The sequence below is a fragment of the Scylla paramamosain genome, chromosome 10 (genome assembly GCF_035594125.1).
Source record: "Scylla paramamosain isolate STU-SP2022 chromosome 10, ASM3559412v1, whole genome shotgun sequence".
In the NCBI taxonomy this organism is placed as follows: Eukaryota; Metazoa; Arthropoda; class Malacostraca; order Decapoda; family Portunidae; genus Scylla; species Scylla paramamosain.
This window is the reverse complement of record NC_087160.1, coordinates 25,915,178-25,939,926: the sequence shown is the minus strand read 5'-3', so window position 1 is coordinate 25,939,926 and position 24,749 is coordinate 25,915,178. Positions and strand designations below refer to the sequence as shown.

The following is a 24,749-nucleotide window of genomic DNA, read 5'->3' as shown; positions in this document are numbered from 1 at the left end:
TTGGCTAGGGATTGAAGCAACCATGAGAGCTTATACTACAACTTTTCATATTGAGCAACTAAGCCACAGCCAACTCATTAATGTTTGCTTGATCCTCTGAGAAGAGGATCAATCCACCACCTTGGTATGGTCTTATTATTCTTAAGGGTAACCAATGACCATTACTAAAGATGAGTAATTAGTGTTCACATCTGCCACACATACATTTGCATACTATCACACAAACACTGAAACAATGGCACTAACCACAACTGTCAGATGAGTGAAAATCAAACACAGCAAAGCTCTACATGATCAAGAAACTTTTTCCTCAGTGTCAGACATTATGAAAATGTTGAATAGTGAAAGACTGCAAAAAACTATAAGTATATGGTATGAAAGAATAGTAGTGAAAGCAAAGACCATCCGAGAACATTTAAAAACTATGCTGCAAAGGAAACAAATGAGATCATACACTTTTTTCTATAACAAACATTTATTATTATATAATTACATTATATAGAAATAAAATTTAGCTATATATAAAAAAATGTACATTTTTGTCATATTTACATCAAGAACTTCTCTCACATGTACATTGTAAAATTACTTAACACAGTCGCGTGGAAGTGATAGATAGCACGTTTGTACTTCATTATGCTTCAATGCAAGTCAGAATAGATAGATAGATAGAAACCTGAGCTCATTTTTGTGCTTAGATCTCCATCAAGTACAAGGTATCAGAAGTCTCTTTAGACCACAGTCCAAGTAGTAAATCAACAACATAACTTATTACTACTAAAAATACATATATACACAATATTTGCATGTGTAAAATAAAAAAGTTAACAGAAAAGCATTAATGTGTGGCAACATTCACTACTGGACTTTTCACTACATTGTGTGAAGTCATTTTCTTTTAATGTAGTTATTTCTACTAAGAGATGATGATGGTGATGATAACGATGACAATGATGATGAAGACTGATAATAGTGAAATAAAATATGCAAAGGTCAGTTAGAAACTACACAACCAGTACATAATGGCACAAGCTTTAACTCATTCTTTCTAATCCATATTATTTTCATTATCTCATGAAGACATCATATGAATTAATCCATGAAAAAATCTTGTATGTTTGAATGAGATATCATTCCAATCCTACACCGACCCATGTAGATACTTAAAACTTAGAAAGAGCATGATTGTAATGTGAGACAAGCAGTAGTCACTCAAACATCACTCAAGACATAGTTCTTTCAGCCGCACATAGTAGTACTTTGAAACTACCTGTCAACATTACAAAGAGCGGTAAAAATGGGCAAAATGAAACATGCCTCCAATAGACTCATAAAAAATGTAATGGACATGTTTTCATTGGAAGAGTAAATCATGCTGATGATGAATGTATGCAATACACTGTTTAAACTTTATCAACCAATAGATCAGATTTACTCAGCAAAGATCAAGTAAAATGCAAGTGTATGATATGTGACAGTATTTTCAAGAGATATGAATAAGTTTCTCCACCTTTCATGTGTTAGTTATAAGGCTGAGAATGTACAAATAAATACCTGTAGTATAATGTACTTTCTAAGATTTAAAAATTCATACACATAATTTTCCCAAACCACTACTTCCAAAGTGAAGATGTTCCTCTGTAGTTAGCTGGGCTGGTGTCTCAGGTGAAAATTAACCACATAATCAGTATTAGCACGCTGCACAGAAATGGTGAAGGGATCAGCTGGATGGAAGGTGAATGCCACAAGTCTCCTGGTGGAGGGAGAGGGTGCAGTGGAGCCAGGAAGCACAGCCCTACCTGCATTAATGCTGAATTTGATAAGTCCAGAGTCTCGCCCATAAAACCTTGAAAGAAATTTAGTCCTATTACAAGGTCACCTTATATACTGTTTCATTTACCATGTATTCCAGATATAATCACCTCATCATAAACTACCAAGTTGTTTCAAGCCCACAAAATTTTACAAGGAATCATACACATCCTTGTATGTATTTTCCATTTTTTTGTCACTCACCTTATTGGGTGGTCAGCACAGCTCTTGGGTCGTTCCATTACTGACACCCACTTGTCATCATAAGAAAAGTGTGTCAGATCCAAGTATGGGGAGGCAGAGAATGACTGGGCTGAGATTGGTAGCTGTCCAAGTAGTCTCTTTGTAGCTTCTGTCACTCCACCTCCTCGGGCATTGATGAAAGTCTTTTTGAATCGTTTATGAATCAATCTGAAGTGTAGAAAGTAAGGATAATTTCGGTATGACACTCATCACAAGGTTGTAAGAAAAGTATTGTTTTGTCTGCTTTGCATCTCAAAACATCTCGAGATTATGACTGTACTGTAACAATAATAACAAAAAAGCCGCTCCTCACCTTGCCCAGGTGTTGTTTGAGGGAGAGCAAGTGAACTGAGACTCACAAGACAGTCTGGCATTTCGGAAGAAATCTGCCATCTTTTCAAAGAGGTCCAAGAGTTCTGATGAAGTATTTTCATATACTGCAAGAACCTCTGTGGTTATCATGTTGTATACCACAAAGAACGAAGGCTGGCCATTAGGTTCTGCAGCTCGAAGGGTGACCACTTCTTCTGAGGCATACTGAGAGAGAGAGAGAGAGAGAGAGAGAGAGAGAGAGAGAGAGAGAGAGAGAGAGAGAGAGAGAGAGAGAGAGAGAGAGAGAGAGAGAGAGAGAGAGAGAGAGAGAGAGAGAGAGAGAGAGAGAGAGAGACAGAGACAGAGAGAGAGACAGAGAGAGAGAGAGAGAGAGAGAGAGAGAGAGAGAGAGAGAGAGAGAGAGAAAGAGAGAGAGAAAGAGAGAGAGAGAGAGAGAGAGAGAAACTGTTAAGATTGTCTATAGATATATGCCAGAGACAAAGTGTGCAATAAAGTACTGATTCATTAAATTAAAACAGTCAATAAAAACTTTAAAGTTTAGCTTTGACGAATTTTAAGCAGCCAATATTTATCTGTCATTTTTTTTCACCTTTCTTTCCAAAATCACTTCAGCATCTTACCTTAATAAGCAAATGAACATCATCAAGGAGTTGCATTTTCCACATTCTAAGACGCAGAAGAGGGTCAAAATAGTGGAAGAATTCTCTGAGTGCACGAGGATTTCCCTCTTCCTTGCTGATAGCTTCTGCTCGCTTATATAAGAAGACCAGCAACCTGGTGAAGAAAAAACATACATTCATCTGTATGTCATCTCTTAATTCTTTTACAGTTCTCTTCAGCATCTTTTTTCCCCAAGTTTTTACATGTACATCTCCCTGATGAATAAGAGCTAGGACAGTGTCTCCTGATCAAGGAACAGCTTATGTAGAAAACCTTTATATTATTGCATTAACAAAAATGTGGTTAGATATGTCGGAGAAAGTATTCAACTACAGATCCAGAAAGAGGGTTGCACATTTTACAAAAACATAGAAAAGAGAGGTGATATGGTGTTTTAGATTAGAGACGCATTACAATGTTGCATTGACAGTTGCATAAAAATAGATAACTAGAGTTCATATGGGTTAATATAAAAAAAAAAATAGAAACAACAGTATAAGGATTAGTATAGAAGTCTCTGAATACCACAAAAAAAGCTCACTATGGCAGAAGATAAACAGGGCAGGCAGATATAATCAAGTATGTGTTAGGAGGTTTTAATCTTACAAAGAATGATTGGAACCTGATAGTAGAGAACTGAGAAGCAGAAGATGTTCTATATACAGTTCAAGAGAAAAGATGAATTGGGAATTATGGATGGTGCTAAGATAGGGGGACTAGTACCTGCTTCCCTGATAGGAGATAGAAAATATTCCATATAGAACAGTAAGATCAAGGAAGAAAAACCCTAAGTAGATGACCAGTAGTTTAAAACATTATGCAGGACTGAAAACAAGTATACATATAAGAAATTAAAGGCAGAAAATTATTTAAGGCCTCAATACAATAAAACAGTTAAAAGGTTAATGAAGAAAACTAAAATTGGCAATGAAATTACAGTAGCTAGCCAGAAGACAGATCCAAAAGTTTTTTTCAGATATACAGAACAAAGAATAGAGAATCATCAAGTCTATGAAGAGCATCTGATGGAGAATTAGTTACTTCTGGAGAAATGACTACTTTTTATCAGTTTTCACTCAAGAATAGATGCAGAAAATACTTGAAAATTAACATATTTTCAGAGAAGATGATGATAAGCTGACAGATATTTCTCTATCTGATAACATAATAGAGCAAGAAATAGGTAGGTTGAAAAGTTTAAATCACCAGGGCCAGATGCAATATATCCCAGAGTACTAAAAGAATGCAGGCATTATTAGTGAAATGATGATTAACATCTTTAGGGAAATCATTAGATTCAAGAGAGATGCTAGTAACATGGTAAAAAATTTATGGATGAGGATATGCGGAAATAGGCAGGTATGTACTATACGAGTACAGGGACTGCCACATGAAACCTTGACAGCTTCTTGCAGCTTCCCTTGCATTCTTATGTTTTTGGCATTTTAGGATTTCAGTTCTACTACATTAATTTGCTTCACTATCAAGATAACTCTACCATACCTGTGCTTGAGAGAGTTGATGATTTTTTCCCGTGTGTGGTGGTAGCTGCGCTGCATGCGATCAGTGCACACAGTTGCTAGCAGGTAATCATCATCCTCATAACACACTCGACCAATTGTGCGTACATCCAAAAAATACCCATCTGGAGTTATCTGTAAGTTTTTATTAACATGAAACACATTTCAAAGTGTTTCAAAGCAAAAATTTTCCTTTGAAAACCACAAAACATTTTTCATCTAAACAATACTGATATAATGAGAATAAGAGTAAAAAACAAGGGAGGATAAATATGACCAGTACACCAGGAAGTCTATAGGAGTCATGGCAACAAGACTGATGGAAGTAGCTAAAGGAACAGTAAGTGAAGAGCAAGGAGGATTTAGGACAGCGAAAGGTTATGTGGAGTCAAACATTCACAATCAAAATGATAGTGAAGTATTTAGGAAAGGATGAAAAATTATATGTAGTCTTCATGGGCCTAGAGAAACTATATGACAGGATTGATAGAGAAACCCTCTGATAATATATTGAAAATTAAAATAACATTAATAATGACCCACCTGAAATATATGGATGGTCTGATGTTGGACCGATAAAACAGCCAAGGTATGTCTGTATAAATACAGACCTTGGTTATGTGAGAGGAAGATCTTATCATGCATGAAGGTTCTTGAGTCAGTTAACCTCCCCATCTCAATATCCACAATATGGAGAGTGTAGTCCTCCAAAGGGGAGCGAGGGTTTGGTGTCACAGACTCATTGTTCCTATACATGTCAAAGTGATCAATGCTATTTACAACATCCACAGAAGCAGATCCAACAATGACATACCTGCAAATAAACCACCATTATTAATTTACTTGCAACATACCTTTTCATTACATATGAATGCTTTTGTATGGAAATAATCATTTTCAAAAGGGGAACAGCTGAGACAAGATATCAATGTGCACACAATAACATTCACATTCAAAAGCATTCCCTCCTATTTTAGTCTTAGATGTGGAGGTAAGGAAGAAATACTGATGAAAGTATATGTACTTAAATGATGCACTCAAACTGCAACCTCCAACAACTACATCTTATGTAAAATAACAGCAAAGAAACTGCCTCTACAAGGAAAGCCACACTACTCTTACAATGTTTCCTACCATCTTGCATTCTGTACTTCATACAGTACTTAAATTCTTCTTTAAATTCTTTCACCAACTTTGATACTCATTTTAGATCTGAATCAAACTCAAGATTAACATTCTACATCAGCAATTCAAATTTCTACTACAAAAAATTATCTTCAGGCAGGTTAGCCATTTATGCTGTAGAAGACTCAAAAACCTAGTTAAAGAGAAATAATGTAAACTGAGAAAGAAAGCAAATTATCATCATTAGCTCACAGGTCTAAAGAACATGCTCTTTGTTTATTTGACAAATTCATCATATATTATTGCTTTTGACAAAAGCAGCCAGAAATCACACTTACTTGCCATCATCAGTAAACAAACTACACTCGCGATTCAGCTGCTCCCCATTGGTGGCCACAGAGACTGTATGCTTCAGGCGGAAAAACCTGTCAAATATGTTGCGCCGGATCTCGTGTGTTTTTGGGCCATTCTCCTTTAATACAGTGCCACTCTGAAGGGGAAAAATTTACATAATGCTCAAAAAAATAATCCTAAATAAATTACAACAGTTTAGGACATTTAACATTAATACAGAAAGACTGAAAAAACTTGAGATGAATTTGAAACCTGTTTCCATGATAAAGGTAATATAATAAAACAAGAATCTCAATACAGTCAAAAAAAGGATATAACAATGAGCTCAAACAAATATCTTTACACAACAGCTAGATCCCACCAAGATTAGGTATTGAGATTTCCACTAATTCAAGGGTTCTAATTCTTTTTTTTTATTATTATTATCTAAAGATCAATAACTCAGCAAATTTTATGTTGTTAATTAAGAAAATTTATTAATTTGATAATCTTGCAGAGACTTCATCACAAAAAAGACTTAATCGCCTGATAGCACAGGTCATAAAGCTGGAATACAAATACTATATGCATGTCAAAGTGTTCGATCATTTAAAAGACAATGCATGGAAATCATTAAAAGAAACAAAAAATCCTGACAATAAAAAAGCAGCATCCCAACAGTTTTCCCTCACCTCACACCAATGAAGAATATCCGCAGCCGCTGACGGCCCCATATACTGAAAAATCTCTATGCTGGTCTGATCATTTGAAAATGCTATCAGGAATCTGAAAATAATTACAAATTAAATACCAATTATTGAATTCAGTTAATTTACCAGTGATATTAGTGTTTGTATTGTCATAGTCAAAATTGATCTCTGTGTTCTACATTCTATCTTTTATCAATGAGCACCTCCTAGTTCATTGCACCATTACGTGATCCACTGAGCTAAGAGTATAAGTTTTCACAAACTTGCCTGCCATCAGGACTGAACTTCCTCAAGAAGCATGGAGGCTTCTGAACATTTGTGACTGTAAAGTTTGGGGTGATGTTTTGATAAAAAGTACGGTTGGCGTGGGCTTGATAATGTGAGCTTTTATGAATTTCACGATGAAACAGGCGGACCACCAGATTCTGGGGAGGAATCTGGTGCACAGGAATACCAGGCTCATCACCCATCACTGCTTCATCTCTGTAAATAGAATCATTCATTGGTGACAAAATACTAAGTTAAAAGTAAATAAAAGAAATTCCAGGGTATCTTACATCCATACATTTTCTTCTCTATACCTTAGTGTTTGTCTTCACCTAACAAAATAATTCTGCTAACCTAATTTAATTCTGATCAGTCCTCAAGGCTTACCTATGTCAAATTACTTTCTTTTCTTCTACTGACTCTTGCAGCCTGACCTAAGATGTGCAATAAGACAACTGAAGCTATTCTAGCTAAATAGCTAACATCTAGACAACATTTAGAATCTTGTTTGCTTGTGAGGTCAACATTCAGGCTCCAGGTGCTACTTTCTTAAAGGTTCCCTGCAACAAGTGTCATTCATGAAAATGACCTTACTGTTAATTCTCAAAGATCACTCAGGTCAGTCCAGTACTTTATTGCCAACTGGAACAAACCTACACTGCACCTGTGAATCTCTATCACCGGTTGGAGGATGGACAAAGGTGGGCGGATGCTTACTCCACTGCCACCCTTGAGTATAATACAGAAATGGAGAAGGAAGCCACCCTAAGTAGCAGCAAACCAAATATGGCACCATGCAACTCACAAAACACCCAACAATTAGGTATTAAATATTCAATTACAAAAACACTGAGCCTTGATATAACTATAACAAACACCAAAATTCACTCACTACTCAATATTTAAAGTCCTAAATATCCTTAACACTTAAAATCACCATACATTTGGGCCTCTACATCTCTCTTACATCCCCATCGCAAGCCAGCTGTCAACCCTTCACTCCCTTTCCTAATATAATGGCTCGCTAGATCCTTCAAAGAAAAGCAGTCATTATCCTCTTTATAATACACTTAAATGAGGTTTTACTGAAGTACCTTTGGGTGTGGAGGAGTGATTATCCTGTATAGGTGGCTAATAGGACAAGAGATGCACCATACTCAAAGAAAAAGGAATAATATGTCCCGCGGACTATACTACACCTTACCAATTTGGTTTGTTTACTCTGAACAGATGATTCCTGCCGCTGCTGTGTGAATTATGTCCTGGCGCATGCGCACTAACACAAGGCGCGGAAAGGCATAAACACTAGGATTAGCGACAAGATCATACCTTCCTTGATTAGAGAAACCAGCTTGTACCGGCAGTAATAGCCATCATTGCGGGGGAGGGATGACATGGGAAGTTAGAAGAGGATCAGCAGTGTAGTCATATTGATAAAGCTGAGCCAGGAAAAATTATAAAATGCATTAAAAGTTTTAACAGACTTGGGATGATAAAAAAAAAAAAAAAAGGGCTGAGGAAGAAAAGTGAAAAAAGAATCAGTGTAAGAAACAACAGAAGGAAGGCGTGGACGACCTGAGAAGCGTTACGAAGGGAAACATATCGTTAGGAGCTCCAGCCTTTTTTTTTTTTTTTTTTTTTTTTTTATGTAGGAAGGACACTGGCCAAGGGCAACAAAAATCTAATAAAAAAAAAATGCCCACTGAAATGCCAGTCCCATAAAAGGGTCAAAGCAGTGGACAAAACTTGATGAATAAGTGTCTTGAAACCTCCCTCTTGAAGGAATTCAAGTCATAGGAAGGTGGAAATACAGAAGCAGGCAGGGAGTTCCAGAGTTTACCAGAGAAAGGGATGAATGATTGAGAATACTGGTTAACTCTTGCGTTAGAGAGGTGGACAGAATAGGGGTGAGAGAAAGAAGAAAGTCTTGTGCAGCGAGGCCGCGGAAGGAGGGGAGGCATGCAGTTATCAAGATCAGAAGAGCAGTTACCATGAAAATAGCGGTAGAAGACAGCTAGATATGCAACATTGCGGCGGTGATAGAGAGGCTGAAGACAGTCAGTTAGAGGAGAGAAGTTGATGAGACGAAAAGCTTTTGATTCCACCCTGTCTAGAAGAGCAGTATGAGTGGAACCTCCCCAAACATGTGAAGCATACTCCATACATGGACGGATAAGGCCCTTGTACAGAATTAGCAGCTGGGGGGGGGTGAGAAAAACTGGCGGAGACGTCTCAGAACACCTAACTTCATAGAAGCTGTTTTAGCTAGAGATGAGATGTGAAGTTTCCAGTTCAGATTATAAGTAAAGGACAGACCGAGGATGTTCAGTGTAGAAGAGGGGGACAGTTGAGTGTCACTGAAGAAGAGGGGATAGTTGTCTGGAAGGTTGTGTCGAGTTGATAGATGGAGGAATTGAGTTTTTGAGGCATTGAACAATACCAAGTTTGCTCTGCCCCAATCAGAAATTTTAGAAAGATCAGAAGTCAAGCGTTCTGTGGCTTCCCTGCGTGATATGTTTACCTCCTGAAGGGTTGGACGTCTATGAAAAGACGTGGAAAAGTGCAGGGTGGTATCATCAGCGTAGGAGTGGATAGGACAAGAAGTTTGGTTTAGAAGATCATTAATGAATAATAAGAAGAGAGTGGGTGACAGGACAGAACCCTGAGGAACACCACTGTTAATAGATTTAGGAGAAGAACAGTGACCGTCTACCACAGCAGCAATAGAACGGTCAGAAAGGAAAATTGAGATGAAGCTACAGAGAGAAGGATAGAAACCGTAGGAGGGTAGTTTGGAAATCAAAGCTTTGTGCCAGACTCTATCAAAAGCTTTTGATATGTCCAAGGCAACAGCAAAAGTTTCACCAAAATGTCTAAAAGAGGATGACCAAGACTCAGTAAGGAAAGCCAGAAGATCACCAGTAGAGCGGCCTTGACAGAACCCATACTGGCTATCAGATAGAAGGTTGTGAAGTAATAGATGTTTAAGAATCTTCCTGTTGAGGATAGATTCAAAAACTTTAGATAGGCAGGAAATTAAAGCAATAGGACGGTAGTTTGAGGGATTAGAACGGTCACCCTTTTTAGGAACAGGCTGAATGTAGGCAAACTTCCAGCAAGAAGGAAAGGTAGATGTTGACAGACAGAGCTGAAAGAGTTTGACTAGGCAAGGTGCAAGCACGAAGGCACAGTTTCGGAGAACAATAGGAGGGACACCATCAGGACCATAAGCCTTCTGAGGGTTTAGGCCAGCGAGGGCATGGAAAACATCATTGCGAAGAATTTTAATACGTGGTATGAAGTAGTCAGAGGGTGGAGGAGAGGGAGGAACAAGCCCAGAATCGTCCAAGGTAGAGTTTTTAGCAAAGGTTTGAACGAAGAGTTCAGCTTTAGAAATAAATGTGATAGCAGTGGTGCCATCTGGTTGAAATAGAGGAGGGAAAGAAGAAGCAAAGTTATTGGAGATATATTTGGCTAGATGCCAGAAATCACAAGGGGATTTAGATCTTGAAAGGTTTTGACATTTTCCGTTAATGAAGGAGTTTTTGGCTAGTTGGAGAACAAACTTGGCATGGTTCCGGGCAGAAATATAAAGTGCATGAGATTCTGGTGATGGAAGGCTTAAGTACCTTTTGTGGGCCACCTCTCTATCATGTATAGCACGAGAACAAGCTGTGTTAAACCAAGGTTTAGAAGGTTTAGGAAGAGAAAAAGAGTGAGGAATGTACGCCTCCATGCCAGACACTATCATCTCTGTTATGCGCTCAGCACACAAAGACTGACACGGAAGCAGTAGTCATTCCAAGGAAAATCAGCAAAATACCTCCTCAGGTCCCCCCGACTAGCAGAGGCAAAACGCCAGAGTCACCTTCGCTTAGGGGGATCCTGAAGAGGGATTGGAGCGATAGGAAAAGATAAAGATATGAGATTGTGATCGGAGGAGCCCAACGGAGAAGAAAGGGTGACAGCATAAGCAGGATTAGAGGTCAGGAAAAGGTCAAGAATGTTGGGCGTATCTCCAAGACGGTCAGGAATACGAGTATGGTGTTGCACCAATTGCTCTAGGTCATGAAGGATAGCAAAGTTGTAGGCTAGTTCACCAGGATGGTCAGTGAAGGGAGAGGAAAGCCAAAGCTGGTGGTGAACATTGAAGTCTCCAAGAATGGAGATCTCTGCAAAAGGGAAGAGGGTCAGAATGTGCTCCACTTTGGAAGTTAAGTAGTCAAAGAATTTCTTATAATCAGAGGAGTTAGGTGAGAGGTATACAGCACAGATAAATTTAGTATGAGAGTGACTCTGTAGTCGTAGCCAGATGGTGGAAAACTCGGAAGATTCAAGAGCGTGGGCACGAGAGCAGGTTAAGTCATTGCGCACTTAAACGCAGCATCCAGCTTTGGATCGAAAATGAGGATAGAGAAAGTAGGAGGGAACAGAAAAGGGGCTACTGTCAGTTGCCTCAGACACCTGAGTTTCAGTGAGGAAAAGAAGATGAGGTTTAGAAGAGGAGAGGTGGTGTTCTACAGATTGAAAATTAGATCTTAGATCGCGAATGTTGCAGAAGTTAATGAAGAAAAAGTTGAGGGGGGTGTCAAGACACTTTTTAGGGTCGTCGACAGAAAGGCAGTCCGACCTGAGGACATTTATGGTCCCCTCCCCAGATGGGGACTCTGAGGCTGGTGTAGGAGTCGCCATGATGATTTTAAATTTTTGAGTGAAGGGTGTGTGTTATTAGGTGCTTGTAGTTTTGTGTGGAGGAAGAGAGTTGTCTTTAGAGGGCAGGCTGTGACTGCCCCCTTGTGTTGTGAGACACAAAGGGAAACGTTCAGTGAGGTCACAGCTGGGTTTAATGATAAGTTCACAGCACCCCCTGAACAGTGCTTTAGACCTCACTGGGAGTAATTATCGTTTCGGCAGGTGTCTACTGCCTCCTCCTACAATCTACTGCCTCCTCCTGATTGCAGACTTTTTTTTCTTTTTTTTTTACTGAGTTTATTTTACTGCATTTAAGGGGACCGTTCGCTTTTTTTTTTTCAAAAATTGAAAATAAAGAGGTACGTGGGTCATTATTTTTTCACTAATAGATGACTATTACACGATGTTACTGTAGTAGTTACAAGCGAATCGAACCATAAATAATGGACCATCAATCCCTACGGATTGATAGTGCATCTTCCTTGCTTGTTTAATGAGAGAGAGAGAGATCAACAGTGAAGCTTAGAATCAAGAGATTGTAAGCAAAAATCACTGTGGAAAACATTCTCCCCGCTGTATAATAATACCTGTTTTACTGCATATGAAATGGTTACTTGTGTTAGAACATGTTCCGACAAACTGGCAGTGTATCTTTCTTATTTGTTTAATTGCATGGTTAGGGTAATGGTCAAGCTAAGTCAGATCAATATCATCAATGAATGACAGACTAGGTGGTATGACAGAGATCTGTAGAATAGCACTGCTTATGTGATTTAGAGGAGAACAGTGTCAATTTACTCAGCAACTACCTACAATAGAAAGAAAGGAGATTTGAGAAGGTTAGAAATTAGGAATATATAGTTTAAAAATTAAGTATTTGTGCTAGAGCGAGTAGACTATAAAAAAAACTTCTCTAAGAAAAGAGCTCGGACCGAGATTCAGTTAGGAATGCAAAAAGATCGGCAATGGATTGGTCTTCACAAAATCCATATTAGCAATCTGATAAAAGATTGTAAATATATCAAAACACACACGCCTTGAAAACACGACAAATCACGTTTCTAGTTTCTGATAGTCCTGAGGATGGAAAGCCAAGTACCGTAAAACAGCTGATGGGAGAAGATTTTCACTCACATCATTGACAGAAGATACAAAGATAGTTTACATTTCATGGAAAGAAGAGGAAAATATAAGGCACGAAATGCAAGACGGATCTGCCGGGGAGGACATCACCAAAAATTGTACAAGAGATGCCGTAAAAAAGCCGGAACTTCTCACTTCCACAATCTCTCCTCCCAGCAGCTGATAGTATTGCAAGCTTGCGATCAACGACCAGCATCACCTTAGCTCACCGTGATTTGCAGCTTTTCGAAGTGACGAGTGACAGACTTGTACAGACGTAAATTTATACAAGCCCTGAACAGAGAGAATGGGTGTTGACTACATCAGTTATGGATATGCCGCGGCAGTAACCGTGGGAGGGATCGTAGGATATGTTAAAGCTGGTGAGATATTTTGTCCATATGCTCTCTCTCTCTCTCTCTCTCTCTCTCTCTCTCTCTCTCTCTCTCTCTCTCTCTCTCTCTCTCTCTCTCTCTCTCTCTCTCTCTCTCTCTCTGATGCTGTCTTACGTGTTATTATGCACGCCGGCATCCTGTGCTCTTTTCTTTCCGCCAGCGTCGCCGTCAGGTGACACGAAGTTTTCCCTAGAGGTTGGAAGACAGCCATGAGCTTCGTAAGATTATGTATAAACATTTGAAACATTTATTTATTGCTACATTATTTATGCCATTAGAATATATCATATTATGTTTTTCTTATTTATAAATGTACATACATATGTACTTCAACAAACCTATATTAAGCTAAAGCTTTTCAGGCTGCCTCAAACTTTGACCAGCTGGTTTATTACTTGTTTGATATTACTTGTATAATTACTTGATTGATGTTAGATTATTTGATAGCTGTCCATCACCCACAAAGTACCATGTTTTAACAGATATAAGGAGGTATATGCATTGATACCTCCAGATGATCATTGGTCTTGTGACAAAAAAGCTCCATTATAAAGTAAAATTATTACAGTTTGTTGAGATTAGATACAATATAATTAACCTAAGAACAAGAATTCATCATTATATGAAGACTTTTTTTTTTTTTATGTGCATCTTCTCTGTTTTGCCATCCCTGCAGGCAGCATACCATCTCTTGGGGCTGGGCTGCTGTTTGGTTCACTCCTAGGCTTTGGTGCCTACCAGCTAAGCAGCAACCCTTCCAACTACTACCTTACACTTGGTACCAGCACAGTCCTTGGAGGGATCATGGGGATGCGCTTTCTTAATTCTGGCAAGATTATGCCAGCAGGTTTAATCGCTGGACTGAGGTAAGGGTATACTTCTCCAATTACTGTCTTCCTTACACTCAGTTGAAAAGTCTTAAAGAGTACTTGAGTTCCTTATGCTCTAAGGACACTGATCATGTTATCAGGGTACTAATTGTAATCACAATGATAATGATGGTGATAGTATTTTATATTTCAAAGAAAGGTAACCTTGTTTGTGACATTGTAAATACTGTTGTGTTTATAAAGAGTAAAAGTTTCTTTCTTACATTCTTTTCAGCCTGGCCATGGTGGCAAGATTAGGAGCCAGGGCTGCTGGACTCACAGGCACAAAGATGCAGTAATGACTTTCAGAAACATTCTTGACTGTAGTAGCAGCAGTAGGCACTAATATTACTACAACTACTGATGGTAACAATTACAATAATTGATCTATATACCAGACTGACATCCTCCATAACTGACAGTAATATTGGTAAGATTTATAAAGTTGTAGTCAAAGGCCAAAACATATAACTAACTTGTAACTGACAATACTGTAGTTCTAAGAACAAGTCACATGCTTCCTTTGCAGTGGTAGAATAATTTACTACATTCCATTCTTGTTGGTATCTTTCTGCAGTTGTTATTATTAGTAGTAATAGTAATGAAGTTGTTGTTATTATTATAAATCTACTGCTACTAAGTGGAAATTTAGTATCATATAGTATATGTATATGCATTTTTATAGTATCTGATCAGTTTGAGGGGGACATTTTCCTGTTTACACAAATCAGTAGTAGGAGTCCATTTGTGGAAAATTGTGTTGCACATGTTTTGCCATTCATATTTGTATTTGTAGTGCATTTATATAAAAATGAAAAATTATTTTGGTACTTTCTATGAAGTTTATAAACCTGCTGTATTTGTATGTAATCATAATAACTATTGTTTTGGAAGACACTGGATTCTGGTATAGCTTATTTATTTTCTACCAGATTATGTATGTATTATTTATTCATCTCTATTTGTTTTGTTATTTTATAAGAGCAAAGGAGGCAGGCAATGGAAAAAAAAAATCAAAGAATAAGAAAAGGTAAGAATTCCAAAGGAAGAAACAATTCAAGTTTGAAGATGCCTTGAAACTTCTTTTCTGAAGTTATAGGGAGGGTGAAATAAGACTTAAGGTAGTTACAGAGTTGTGTGCGGCTCCTTAACATGTTTCCAACTTGCCAAGTGGCATGGGATGAGCGAAAGCACCGGGATGAGGTTATTCAAATAAGACACTTTATTATTATTATTATTATTATTCCCCAGGGCAGTCAACGATAATCGCGACTTCCCTTATTAGTGTACTCGTATTCCTAATTCAGATCAACTTAGTGTTTCGATAATGCTTCTAAGGGGAAAATAACATCGAATATAAGCATTCTTTAGTCATTTAGTCTTATTTAGGTAATACAAAGGTATTATATTACACCCCTCATACCTCTCTACTTACTTAATCAACTTTTTATTGCGTTATTTCCATATCGAACTATCATTTCTACTAATAAGAAAATCAGTATTTTTCCCAAGACGTTCAAGGCTAACTAAGCTCGTGAAGAGATGTCCTACATTTAACGCCATACTGGCTGAATAAAATCAATGAATGATTAGGTAATAGCAAAAGGAGCGCCGTTGCGAGGGTCATGTAAACATTGCACGGTTAGCGGCGTCCTTAGCAACGACCTTGAATCCCTAGCAACCAAGGCTGGTCTGGTGTGGTGCGGTTGGAGCCCCAAGTTGAGTACATTGATAACTCGGTTCTTCAACGCAGCCTTCCAGTCACTTAATCTTGTAAGCCTTTCTGTCCTCTATCTACTGAAATATACTTAGCACTGTAGCAGTCTGACGAATAGTAGTGTTAAGAAAGTGTTACTGTTGGAGGGAAAGTTTCAAAAAGTTTTCTTCGTTAGCTGATAACTAAAAAAGCGGTGGCTTTCGAGGTAAGTGTAATCACACAACTAGTATTTACCAGGGTAAAATTGCATTTTAACACTATACACCCTATCTTGTTTTTCTCTTCCCTTATCCCTAACAAGATTGGGGAACCTTGTGGGAAAGTGGAGTTTTTGGGTGGGGAAAGCCAAAATGAGGCATTTTTAACATTCATGAAAAGTCTAAGAATGAGAAATGCATATTTTGAAAACAGAAAATTTCTAGGCTATCCTAATCAACCTAACCTAACTGGAGGGAGCTTCGCCCCTGCCCCCCCTGGACACCCCTCCCTTAATGTCACCACCCTTACCTAAACTACCCAGTTGGCTTTGCCCTCCCTGGGCCTCTCCTTAAGGGTTCTAACATAACCTAACATTACCTAACCTAACCTAACCTAAACTAGCCAGGGGACTTCATCCACCCCCTGGAATCCCCTTATGAATACTAATCAAACCTAATATTCCACCAGCACTCCACAGTAACAAGAATGAATTGGAAGTACTCACAAAATTAAGATGTACAGATCTCTGAGTTTTCCACTGTAGCACATGAAAAAGTCAAGTAGACCCAAATCGCACTCTGTGCACCTGTCTGACACCATGATGAAGGTAGAACTGATGCAGGAGCTCCCCTGCTGCCTTTCATATCCTCATGGAGGACTACACACAGACTAATTACAAACTACACAGGCCATTTGAATTAATGGCACTATGTACATTACAAATGTGACACATAAAGCCTTATTTGATTACATATTAATATGACAATTAATTTGCATCCAGTGCAACAAAAATATCAGTCAATAATACAATGGTGAATAAAATACCTGCCACAGGACTAGCTACTGTGGCGATGTGATGCAGTCACAGTACCTGCATCACAATATACTAACACACACGCAGTACTAATTTAGCCAGTGCAGGATTGAGAGGAAGGAAGAGAGCAAGGAAATTGAAGTAAATTTTGAAAATTCATGTGCAAGTTATTTATTATTTGTGCCACATGGTGTAACAATTAGAAATGCTCCAACTGATGTGATCCACAACTTGAGTGTGATAGTGATTGCTATGAGTGTATTGTGATAAACTGCACTTGAACCTTTATCGGTAAGTCTAAGTTATCATATCTCTCACTGAACTTGTTGCTACCATGACCCATCCTAGACCAGTTTATATTTTACCAGACCTAAAGAGAGCACATTTATTCATAGTAATGTCCCCATGACATGATGATCCAAGTTGTTAGGATATTCTGGTACTTTTAATCAGTAATGTGTCTGCTGTCATAAATATATTTTTAATTTTTTTCTTTGCATATATTTTTTTTAAGTATGTCAGAAGTACCTCATTTTGCCCCTACCCAACCTCAGACTTGTAAACCTGCCAGAAAAGCAATTTTTGGGTAGTGCAGTGGGACAGCCAAGAGCTACAAGGTTCAGTTACCTCTAATTTTAAAAAGCTCTTATGTGGTTAAGACAAATATGGCAGTTAATTTGACTTGCATGGCAGTTAGCACCACATCTGGGGAATATTTCATGGAGAAAATGTGGTATTTATGATTGTGTTATGATGATATTAGAAGTATCATGACTTCATCCTTTGTTAGGTGAAGTGAGTGAAAAGTGCATTTTTAACCACAGACTCTGTTATTTGTTGGAAATACAAAATATGTATTGTTGTAGGGAAATATTATAGTAATACTTACTTGTAATAACAACAGTAGTAATTATAGTTAATAAGACCACATTACATGTGAATTTAGTGTCAGAACAACTGTAGATGTAAAACATCTCATTTTCAACCTTGATATTACTTTGTCCAGATAACGTTTTTTTTTTTATTAATTTCTGTAATATAGATTTTATTTTATTTTATTATTTATTTTATTTGTTTATATATATATATATATATATATATATATATATATATATATATATATATATATATATATATATATATATATATATATATATATATATATATAATTTTTATTTTTTTCAGGGGATCCTGTGTAATAAGCAAGTGAAGGCAGTCAATGAAGAAAGCCTTCATCAACACACATCTGTCATGGGTCGAAAAGTAGTGGTGGCGACATGTTCGCTCAATCAGTGGGCCATGGATTTCCAGGGCAACATGGACCGTATTTTAGATTCCATCCAGCAGGCCAAGGCTGCTGGGGCAATGTACAGAAGTGGCCCAGAGCTGGAGATACCGTGAGTGGCTTGTGTATTTTTGAGTTGGTTCTTTTCTTATTAATTTGTTGTAGTTCCTCAGATATAATCATTTACATACTTCTAATTAAATCAAGAAAAACATTTAAAACTTACAAGGGCTCATGTAATGCTTGGTCTTGCTTCAGGGGCTACAGTTGTGCTGACCACTTCTATGAGAGTGATACTATGCTTCACTCCTGGGAGGTGGTGGCAGAGCTCCTGCAGCACCCACTGTGTGTTGACATCATGATTGATGTTGGCTTGCCTGTTATGCACAAGAATGTCACCTATAACTGTAGACTGGTCTTTCTGAACAGGTGAGAGCCTTTCCTTACCTAGTGTCTAACATTGTGTTAGGTATAGTAATTGATGAAAATATTGTTAGCCATCAAGTTTTCATGATCTCTTCATTGCTTTTCTCATATGGCATAGCTAATACCTTAGTTTGATTTCTTCCAGAAAAATTTTACTCATCCGTCCAAAGTTAATACTCTGTGATGATGGAAACTACCGAGAAACACGATGGTTCACTGCCTGGCGCAAGGTGAGTTGTAGTACTCCCTTAATGTTTTCTGTATATATATCATCTTAAGTTTTAAGTATTGTATAACAGCGACAGATGAGATAAAGGGTATTTGTGATGTATTCTTAACAATTTTCAGTAACATCCTTCAATTTTCAGATTCGCCAAGTAGAGGATCATTACATTCCCAGGATTATCAGCAGAATAACTGGCCAGATCACAGTACCCTTTGGGGATGCTGTCATAGCCACCAGAGACACCTGCATTGGCTATGAGATTTGTGAGGAACTCTGGAATCCAGAGTGGTAAGCTATGCATGGCTGATTAGTTGTTTGCTTATGAATCTCATGTCATAACATCAGAACAGGATAGATAATATACATATTATTTTTTTATTTGTATTGTTGTGAAGTTTTAGTGTAGGTATACCATTCATCATTTCTCAAATAAAATTCCAAAGTTTTTTCACCTTCCACCAGTTCCCATATTCCCATGTCTTTGGATGGTGTTGAGATCATTGTCAACGGTTCAGGCTCCTACACAGAAATTCGCAAAGGTTATGTCTGTCGAGATCTTGTCATGTCTGCCACAGCTAGGAGTGGTGGATGTTACCTCTTTGCCAACCACAGGGGATGTGATGGTAAGATGATATAGATATACATTTGTACATAAGATATCGACAAGAATTTTAAATTAATGAGGTGGTGAACAAGTCACCATTTTACACAAATGGTGAATTTACTGTTTAATATTGAAGTGTTGATTGTATATTTGGCTTCTGATTGTAAATGTGTATTTATTCACTCATGACATGTCCTTAATAATTTCCTTGAGTTCTGAGATGTGAAAAATATTCATATATTTTTTAAACCTTTTATAGTACTGTGGATGGAGTATCTAGTTATAAGATACTCATACATACATTTTTGAGACAATAGGAAACTTACAGGATGATGAAGGAAACATAATTATGTGAACTTATCTTTGTTCTGTCTCACTAGGTGATCGAGTTTACTTCAGTGGAAATGCCATGATTGGTCTGAATGGTTCAATTGTGGCCCGGACACTACCTTACAGCCTTCAGGAAGTGGAAATAGTGACAGCAACAATTGATTTGGAGAGTGTGCGAAGCTACCGGTCATTAGTACGAAGCAGGTGTCTCCATGGAGCTCAGAGTCAAGCATACCCTCGCATTCAGGTATTACACTGCACCTAATTTTGTATAGTGTAAAAATCATTGCAGTTTTACTCATATTTGACATCCATCTTTTTAGAGGCCTTTTATAAAGATATTTTAATTTATACATATTCATGATATGTTTTCAGGTTAACTTTGCACTCTCAAATGATGAGGATATCTTCCTTCCACTGTCCCAACCTATTGAGTACACCATTCCTACCCCTGAAGAAGAAATACTGTATGGTCCAGCCTGCTGGTTGTGGGACTACTTGCGGAGGTCAGGTCAAGGAGGTTTCCTTTTGCCTCTGTCTGGTGGTGTGGACTCCTCCTCAACAGCCACCATTGTGTACTCCATGTGTCACTTAGTTGTACAAGCTGTGACAAATGGAGAGGAGAAGGTACAATGCCCTATCTGTTGTGTGGTTACTATTTCTTTAATATTATCATCAGTATATACTATTCACATTGGTATACTAGATGATGTTTTGGGCTAATGACATGTCTTGAGTACTACTTGGTGCTTATAAAGGCTACTTTTCTAGGTACTGGAAGATGTGCGCCGTATTGTGTCACAGTCAGATTATGTTCCACGAGACCGTCGAGAGCTGTGTGGACGGCTGTTTCATACCGTTTATATGGCCACAGAAAACTCCTCACTAGAGACCAAGAATCGTGCTAAACTCCTCTCTCAGCAAATTGGAAGGTTTGTTTCCAAGAATTAGCTTGTATTCCATCCTCTACATAGATTATATCATCCTAGATGCCTATAGACTATAATATGAGGGAATGCGTGTGGATGTGATTGTGAGTGTGCATATGCATGCTTTAGCTAACCTACCATTCATTGCAAGGTACATTACCTTAGTATATAGATAAATAGATATTCTTCTTAGAAAGCAGTGCAAGTAAAAATAGAGAATGTCCTGCCAAGATAAAGAGTTTTAGTTGCTTAGTCATGTATTAACCCTTTTGTTATCAGTAATATTTTGATTTTCTACTAATAAAAGAAAAGAATTCAGTAGTTTAACAGTGCCTCATCTCTTCGTTTTCAGTAGAATATTCTTGACATTTTTTTTTCACATTCCTTGGCATGAAATATGCTGAAAATCAAAATGGAAAAATTCTATCCATGTAAAATACAACATTGAGACCCTTTTTTTTTTGCAGAATCTCTTTGTCATTTGCCTCATGATCCTCATATTACTTTGCAAAGGTTAATCATTTAAGTAGTATATTACTCAAATTGAGTGACAAGAATTGCTGACAAAATCTTTGCATCTTTTTTTCATCTGCAGTTACCACATTCCAGTCACAATTGACAGTATAGTGTCAGCAGCACTAGGAATTTTCAGTGCCGCTACAGGTTTGATACCAAAGTTCAAGGTGAGAGGAGGAACAGTTAGAGAAAATCTTGCCCTTCAGAATGTGCAGGCTAGACTGAGGATGGTCTTAGCCTACCTCTTTGCTCAGGTAAGCTTATATATATTGTACTTCTCATAGGGCAAGTCTTGCTGGTGGAGAAATAAATGTAGTACACTTGATTCCATTATGTTGAATCATTGTTATTATCAAGAAATCCCTTTTTGTCAGCTGGTTCTGTGGGTGCGAGGGAGACAGGGAGGCTTGCTGGTGCTGGGATCAGCCAATGTAGATGAAGCACTGCGTGGCTACATGACTAAATATGACTGTAGCTCAGCTGACATTAACCCCATTGGAGGGTTTTCAAAAGCTGATCTCAAGAAGTTCCTTGCTTTGGCCAAAGAGAGGCAAGTGTTTTCTGTTTTGCTCTCCAAGCTACAACTGTCATTTACCTCCCTCCCCCCTTTCTCTCTCTCTCTCTCTCTCTCTCTCTCTCTCTCTCTCTCTCTCTCTCTCTCTCTCTCTCTCTCTCTCTCTCTCTCTCTCTCTCTCTCTCTCTCTCTCTCTCTCTCTCTCTCTCTCTCTCTCTCTCTCTCTCTTCTCTTCTCTTCTCTTCTCTTCTCTTCTCTTCTCTCTCTCTCCTCTCCTCTCCTCTCCTCTCCTCTCCTCTCCTCTCCTCTCCTCTCCTCTCCTCTCCTCTCCTCTCCTCTCCTCTCCTCTCCTCTCCTCTCCTCTCCTCTCCTCTCCTCTCCTCTCTCTCTCTCTCTCTCTCTCTCTCTCTCTCTCCTCTCTTCTCTCTCTCTCTCTCTCTCTCTCTCTCTCTCTCTCTCTCTCTCTCTCTCTCTCTCTCTCTCTCTCTCTCTCTCTCTCTCACATCTTTGTATCATTTGTACCATGTAATTGATAGTCATTAATATTAATGACAAAAAAATTAAAGAAAAATGTCCATGCATTTTTCACATAATTTTGGTTCTAAATTTTATAGCTTTTGTGCATCCACATTGTGTTACATCAGTGTTCAATAAATATCTGTTAATGTTTTGCAGACTGAACCTCCCAGTATTAGGAGACATACTTGGGGCACCACCAACTGCCGAGCTTGAGCCCCTGGATGAGGGAACACTGGTGCAGACAGATGAGGCAGACATGGGCATGACCTATGCTGAGCTTGCAACATATGGAAAATTGAGGAAAGTGGAATGCTGTGGCCCATACTCTATGTTTGGCAAGCTGATTCACATGTGGTCAGACCGATGCTCACCTTCAGAGGTTGGTTCAAAAGTTAAAAAAAAAAAAAAATCCCTTTTGTTTATATTTTAATATATTGTACTCATACAGTTGGTACTATTCTTAAGTGGTTCTAATAGACTTTTAGCTCCAAGTTTAAAGGAAGTAAAGATTTACTTTTATTCTAAATTACACTGCATTATTTAGTTAAGAATGTTTTTGATCATCGTCATAGTGTGTGTGTGTTGGCCCTGATCTGGATGTAGAATGGTTTTACACTACACATTGATTGCTTTCCTTCCTTTAGGTTGCAGAGAAAGTGAAATTGTTCTTCAGATATTACAGTGTCAATCGCCACAAAATGACCATACTAACACCAGCCTACCATGCCGAAACATACTCTCCTGATGACCATCGCTTTGACCATCGCCAGTTCTTATACAACTACCGTTGGTTGTGGCAGTTCAGAGCAATAGACAGGGCTGTAAGTTGTTGAGCAATACAAGTTTTCTGTTTTACATAATCTTACTGTTGCTAACTTTGTTCACTATCACTTTTATTATAAAATCATACATGCTAATTCAGAACATGAAAGAATTTTACTATAATAATAAGTCAACCTATTTAAGATAACATGTTAGCAGAATTTTTATGTGTGCAAAAATTGTTTAAGAGAAGGTTAGAAAGACAGGTTTTCTCCAGCAATCATACTTTCAACATTGTGAACTGCTGGCAGGTGGAAAAATTGGAGACTAGAAATAGAGATGACCAGGTTGAAAGGAGTAGCTCAAATCGTTCCACCAAGGACAGCCAGTCATCACACACACGTCCATCATCAAGGTCATCTAGCAACTCCTTCAGTGGATCAACAGGTTTGCTTTCATCCTTACCTTCACTGTCATGTTTATCAAATAGTTTGTTGAAATGTTGTATTTGATGTAAATTTTTGCTTTTGGGAATGAGAATAAAGGAAAAATTATTAGTAACTTTGAAACTATAGATTGAACTTTTGCATATTATATTCATATTGACTTCTTTATTAAGTTTCAGCATACGTATTCAGTTATATACATAACTCCATCCTTAAACCTCCAGGCAGTGAATCACAGAGGCGAGGTGTTGAAGTACCCCCTGGACCCCTCACACAGACTGCTCGTATGGAGTCTTTCAAACCCCAGTGTGCACTCCAAGACCTGCCTTCCAGCACCCACACCACTACTGAGCCAATGGATTGTGGCCCTGGAAATGAGATGGACAGGAAGAGACGAGGATGTCTGTCACCCCCCCTGCACACCCTAGGGCACAGTAACCAGAAGTCATGCCATGCTGTAGAGCTCACACTAGCTCCTCTTCAGCAGCACACCACTTCTGTGCAAATGTGAAAACTTTAATGTAATATTTTCTGCATTCCTATGAGTTTTTTTCGTGTCATGTGTCTGCCTCACAGGAGGAAGCACTACCTTTAGTTGTGAATGATAAGATAATTTAACCAAAGTAGCCATACTCATTAAGTGCCTTTTTTTTCTTTTTTTTTTTTTTTTTTTTTTTTTTAACTATTTTATTTGAGTCCTTAGGTATGATTTTTGTATGAATCTGTGCTAAGCTAGGTTACCAACAAATGTTTTTGTCCAAAAGGATGATTGTAAGGAGAGAGCACAAGAAGGGCACCAAATAAAACTTGCACATCTAATTAGCTCTGTAAATGAATGTTTGAAATAGTGGAGTGAATGTTAAAATACTCACAAGAAATAATGATGGCTTCACATTTAAACTAGTACCAAATAATTTTGTTTTATTCATTTTCCTTGTGCATTTTTTTTATTCCTTATATATATATATATATATATATATATATATATATATATATATATATATATATATATATATATATATATATTTTTTTTTTTTTTTTTTTTTTTTTTTTCTCTCCAATAGTAGCAGTGTCAAGTGTTATTTAAAAGGCCCTCTCAGACTGTGCATGAAAGATCAAATTTTGGATGAATAATCAGCGTCAAGAAATGTGTCAAGAGCACAATTCTTTATTCTTGTTTATATATATATATATATATATATATATATATATATATATATATATATATATATATATATATATATATATAATTTTTCTATGCTCAACATAGGAAAGGAGCTATTTACAGAAATCGACAGTGAGATGACTGACCAATAAATTATCAATGTAATTAGGCAAAAAATAAGTCGAAGAGAGAGAGAGAGAGAGAGGCTTTTTTTTTT

The 24,749-nt window shown here is 37.8% G+C and overlaps 3 protein-coding genes across 10 annotated transcripts; 2 read left to right on the top strand and 1 right to left on the bottom strand.

The window, feature by feature from the left end:
* Positions 1-456: 456 nt before the first annotated feature.
* On the bottom strand, positions 457-16,626 carry LOC135104441 (DET1 homolog). Of its 7 annotated transcripts, none has more exons than XM_064011871.1 (11): positions 16,502-16,626; positions 13,327-13,401; positions 7,004-7,219; positions 6,719-6,812; positions 6,032-6,183; positions 5,112-5,382; positions 4,552-4,703; positions 3,009-3,162; positions 2,369-2,592; positions 2,017-2,223; positions 457-1,864 (listed from the first exon to the last, which is right to left on the bottom strand). In XM_064011871.1, exons 1-11 carry the CDS (start codon positions 16,594-16,596, stop codon positions 1,645-1,647), a joined length of 1,860 nt encoding a protein of 619 aa, XP_063867941.1. In that variant the 5' UTR covers positions 16,597-16,626; the 3' UTR covers positions 457-1,644. The 7 variants fall into 7 exon arrangements, with proteins under 7 accessions (XP_063867941.1, XP_063867943.1, XP_063867946.1 ...); XM_064011873.1 differs by having other exon boundaries at positions 457-1,846; XM_064011876.1 differs by lacking the exons at positions 13,327-13,401; positions 16,502-16,626 and adding an exon at positions 8,333-8,417.
* On the top strand, positions 12,960-14,900 carry LOC135104442 (transmembrane protein 14C-like). The gene is made up of 3 exons (XM_064011879.1): positions 12,960-13,200; positions 13,889-14,078; positions 14,317-14,900. The coding sequence occupies exons 1-3, from the start codon at positions 13,125-13,127 to the stop codon at positions 14,378-14,380; spliced, it is 330 nt and encodes a 109-aa protein (XP_063867949.1). The 5' UTR covers positions 12,960-13,124; the 3' UTR covers positions 14,381-14,900.
* LOC135104440 (glutamine-dependent NAD(+) synthetase-like) lies at positions 15,704-24,278 on the top strand. Of its 2 annotated transcripts, none has more exons than XM_064011870.1 (15): positions 15,704-15,854; positions 17,996-18,207; positions 18,354-18,524; positions 18,667-18,751; positions 18,890-19,035; positions 19,210-19,370; positions 19,732-19,928; positions 20,057-20,308; positions 20,453-20,613; positions 21,206-21,380; positions 21,501-21,676; positions 22,316-22,538; positions 22,804-22,980; positions 23,233-23,368; positions 23,592-24,278. In XM_064011870.1, the coding sequence occupies exons 2-15, from the start codon at positions 18,062-18,064 to the stop codon at positions 23,876-23,878; spliced, it is 2,493 nt and encodes an 830-aa protein (XP_063867940.1). In that variant the 5' UTR covers positions 15,704-15,854; positions 17,996-18,061; the 3' UTR covers positions 23,879-24,278. The 2 variants fall into 2 exon arrangements, with proteins under 2 accessions (XP_063867940.1, XP_063867939.1); XM_064011869.1 differs by having other exon boundaries at positions 15,807-16,003.
* Positions 24,279-24,749: the final 471 nt, after the last annotated feature.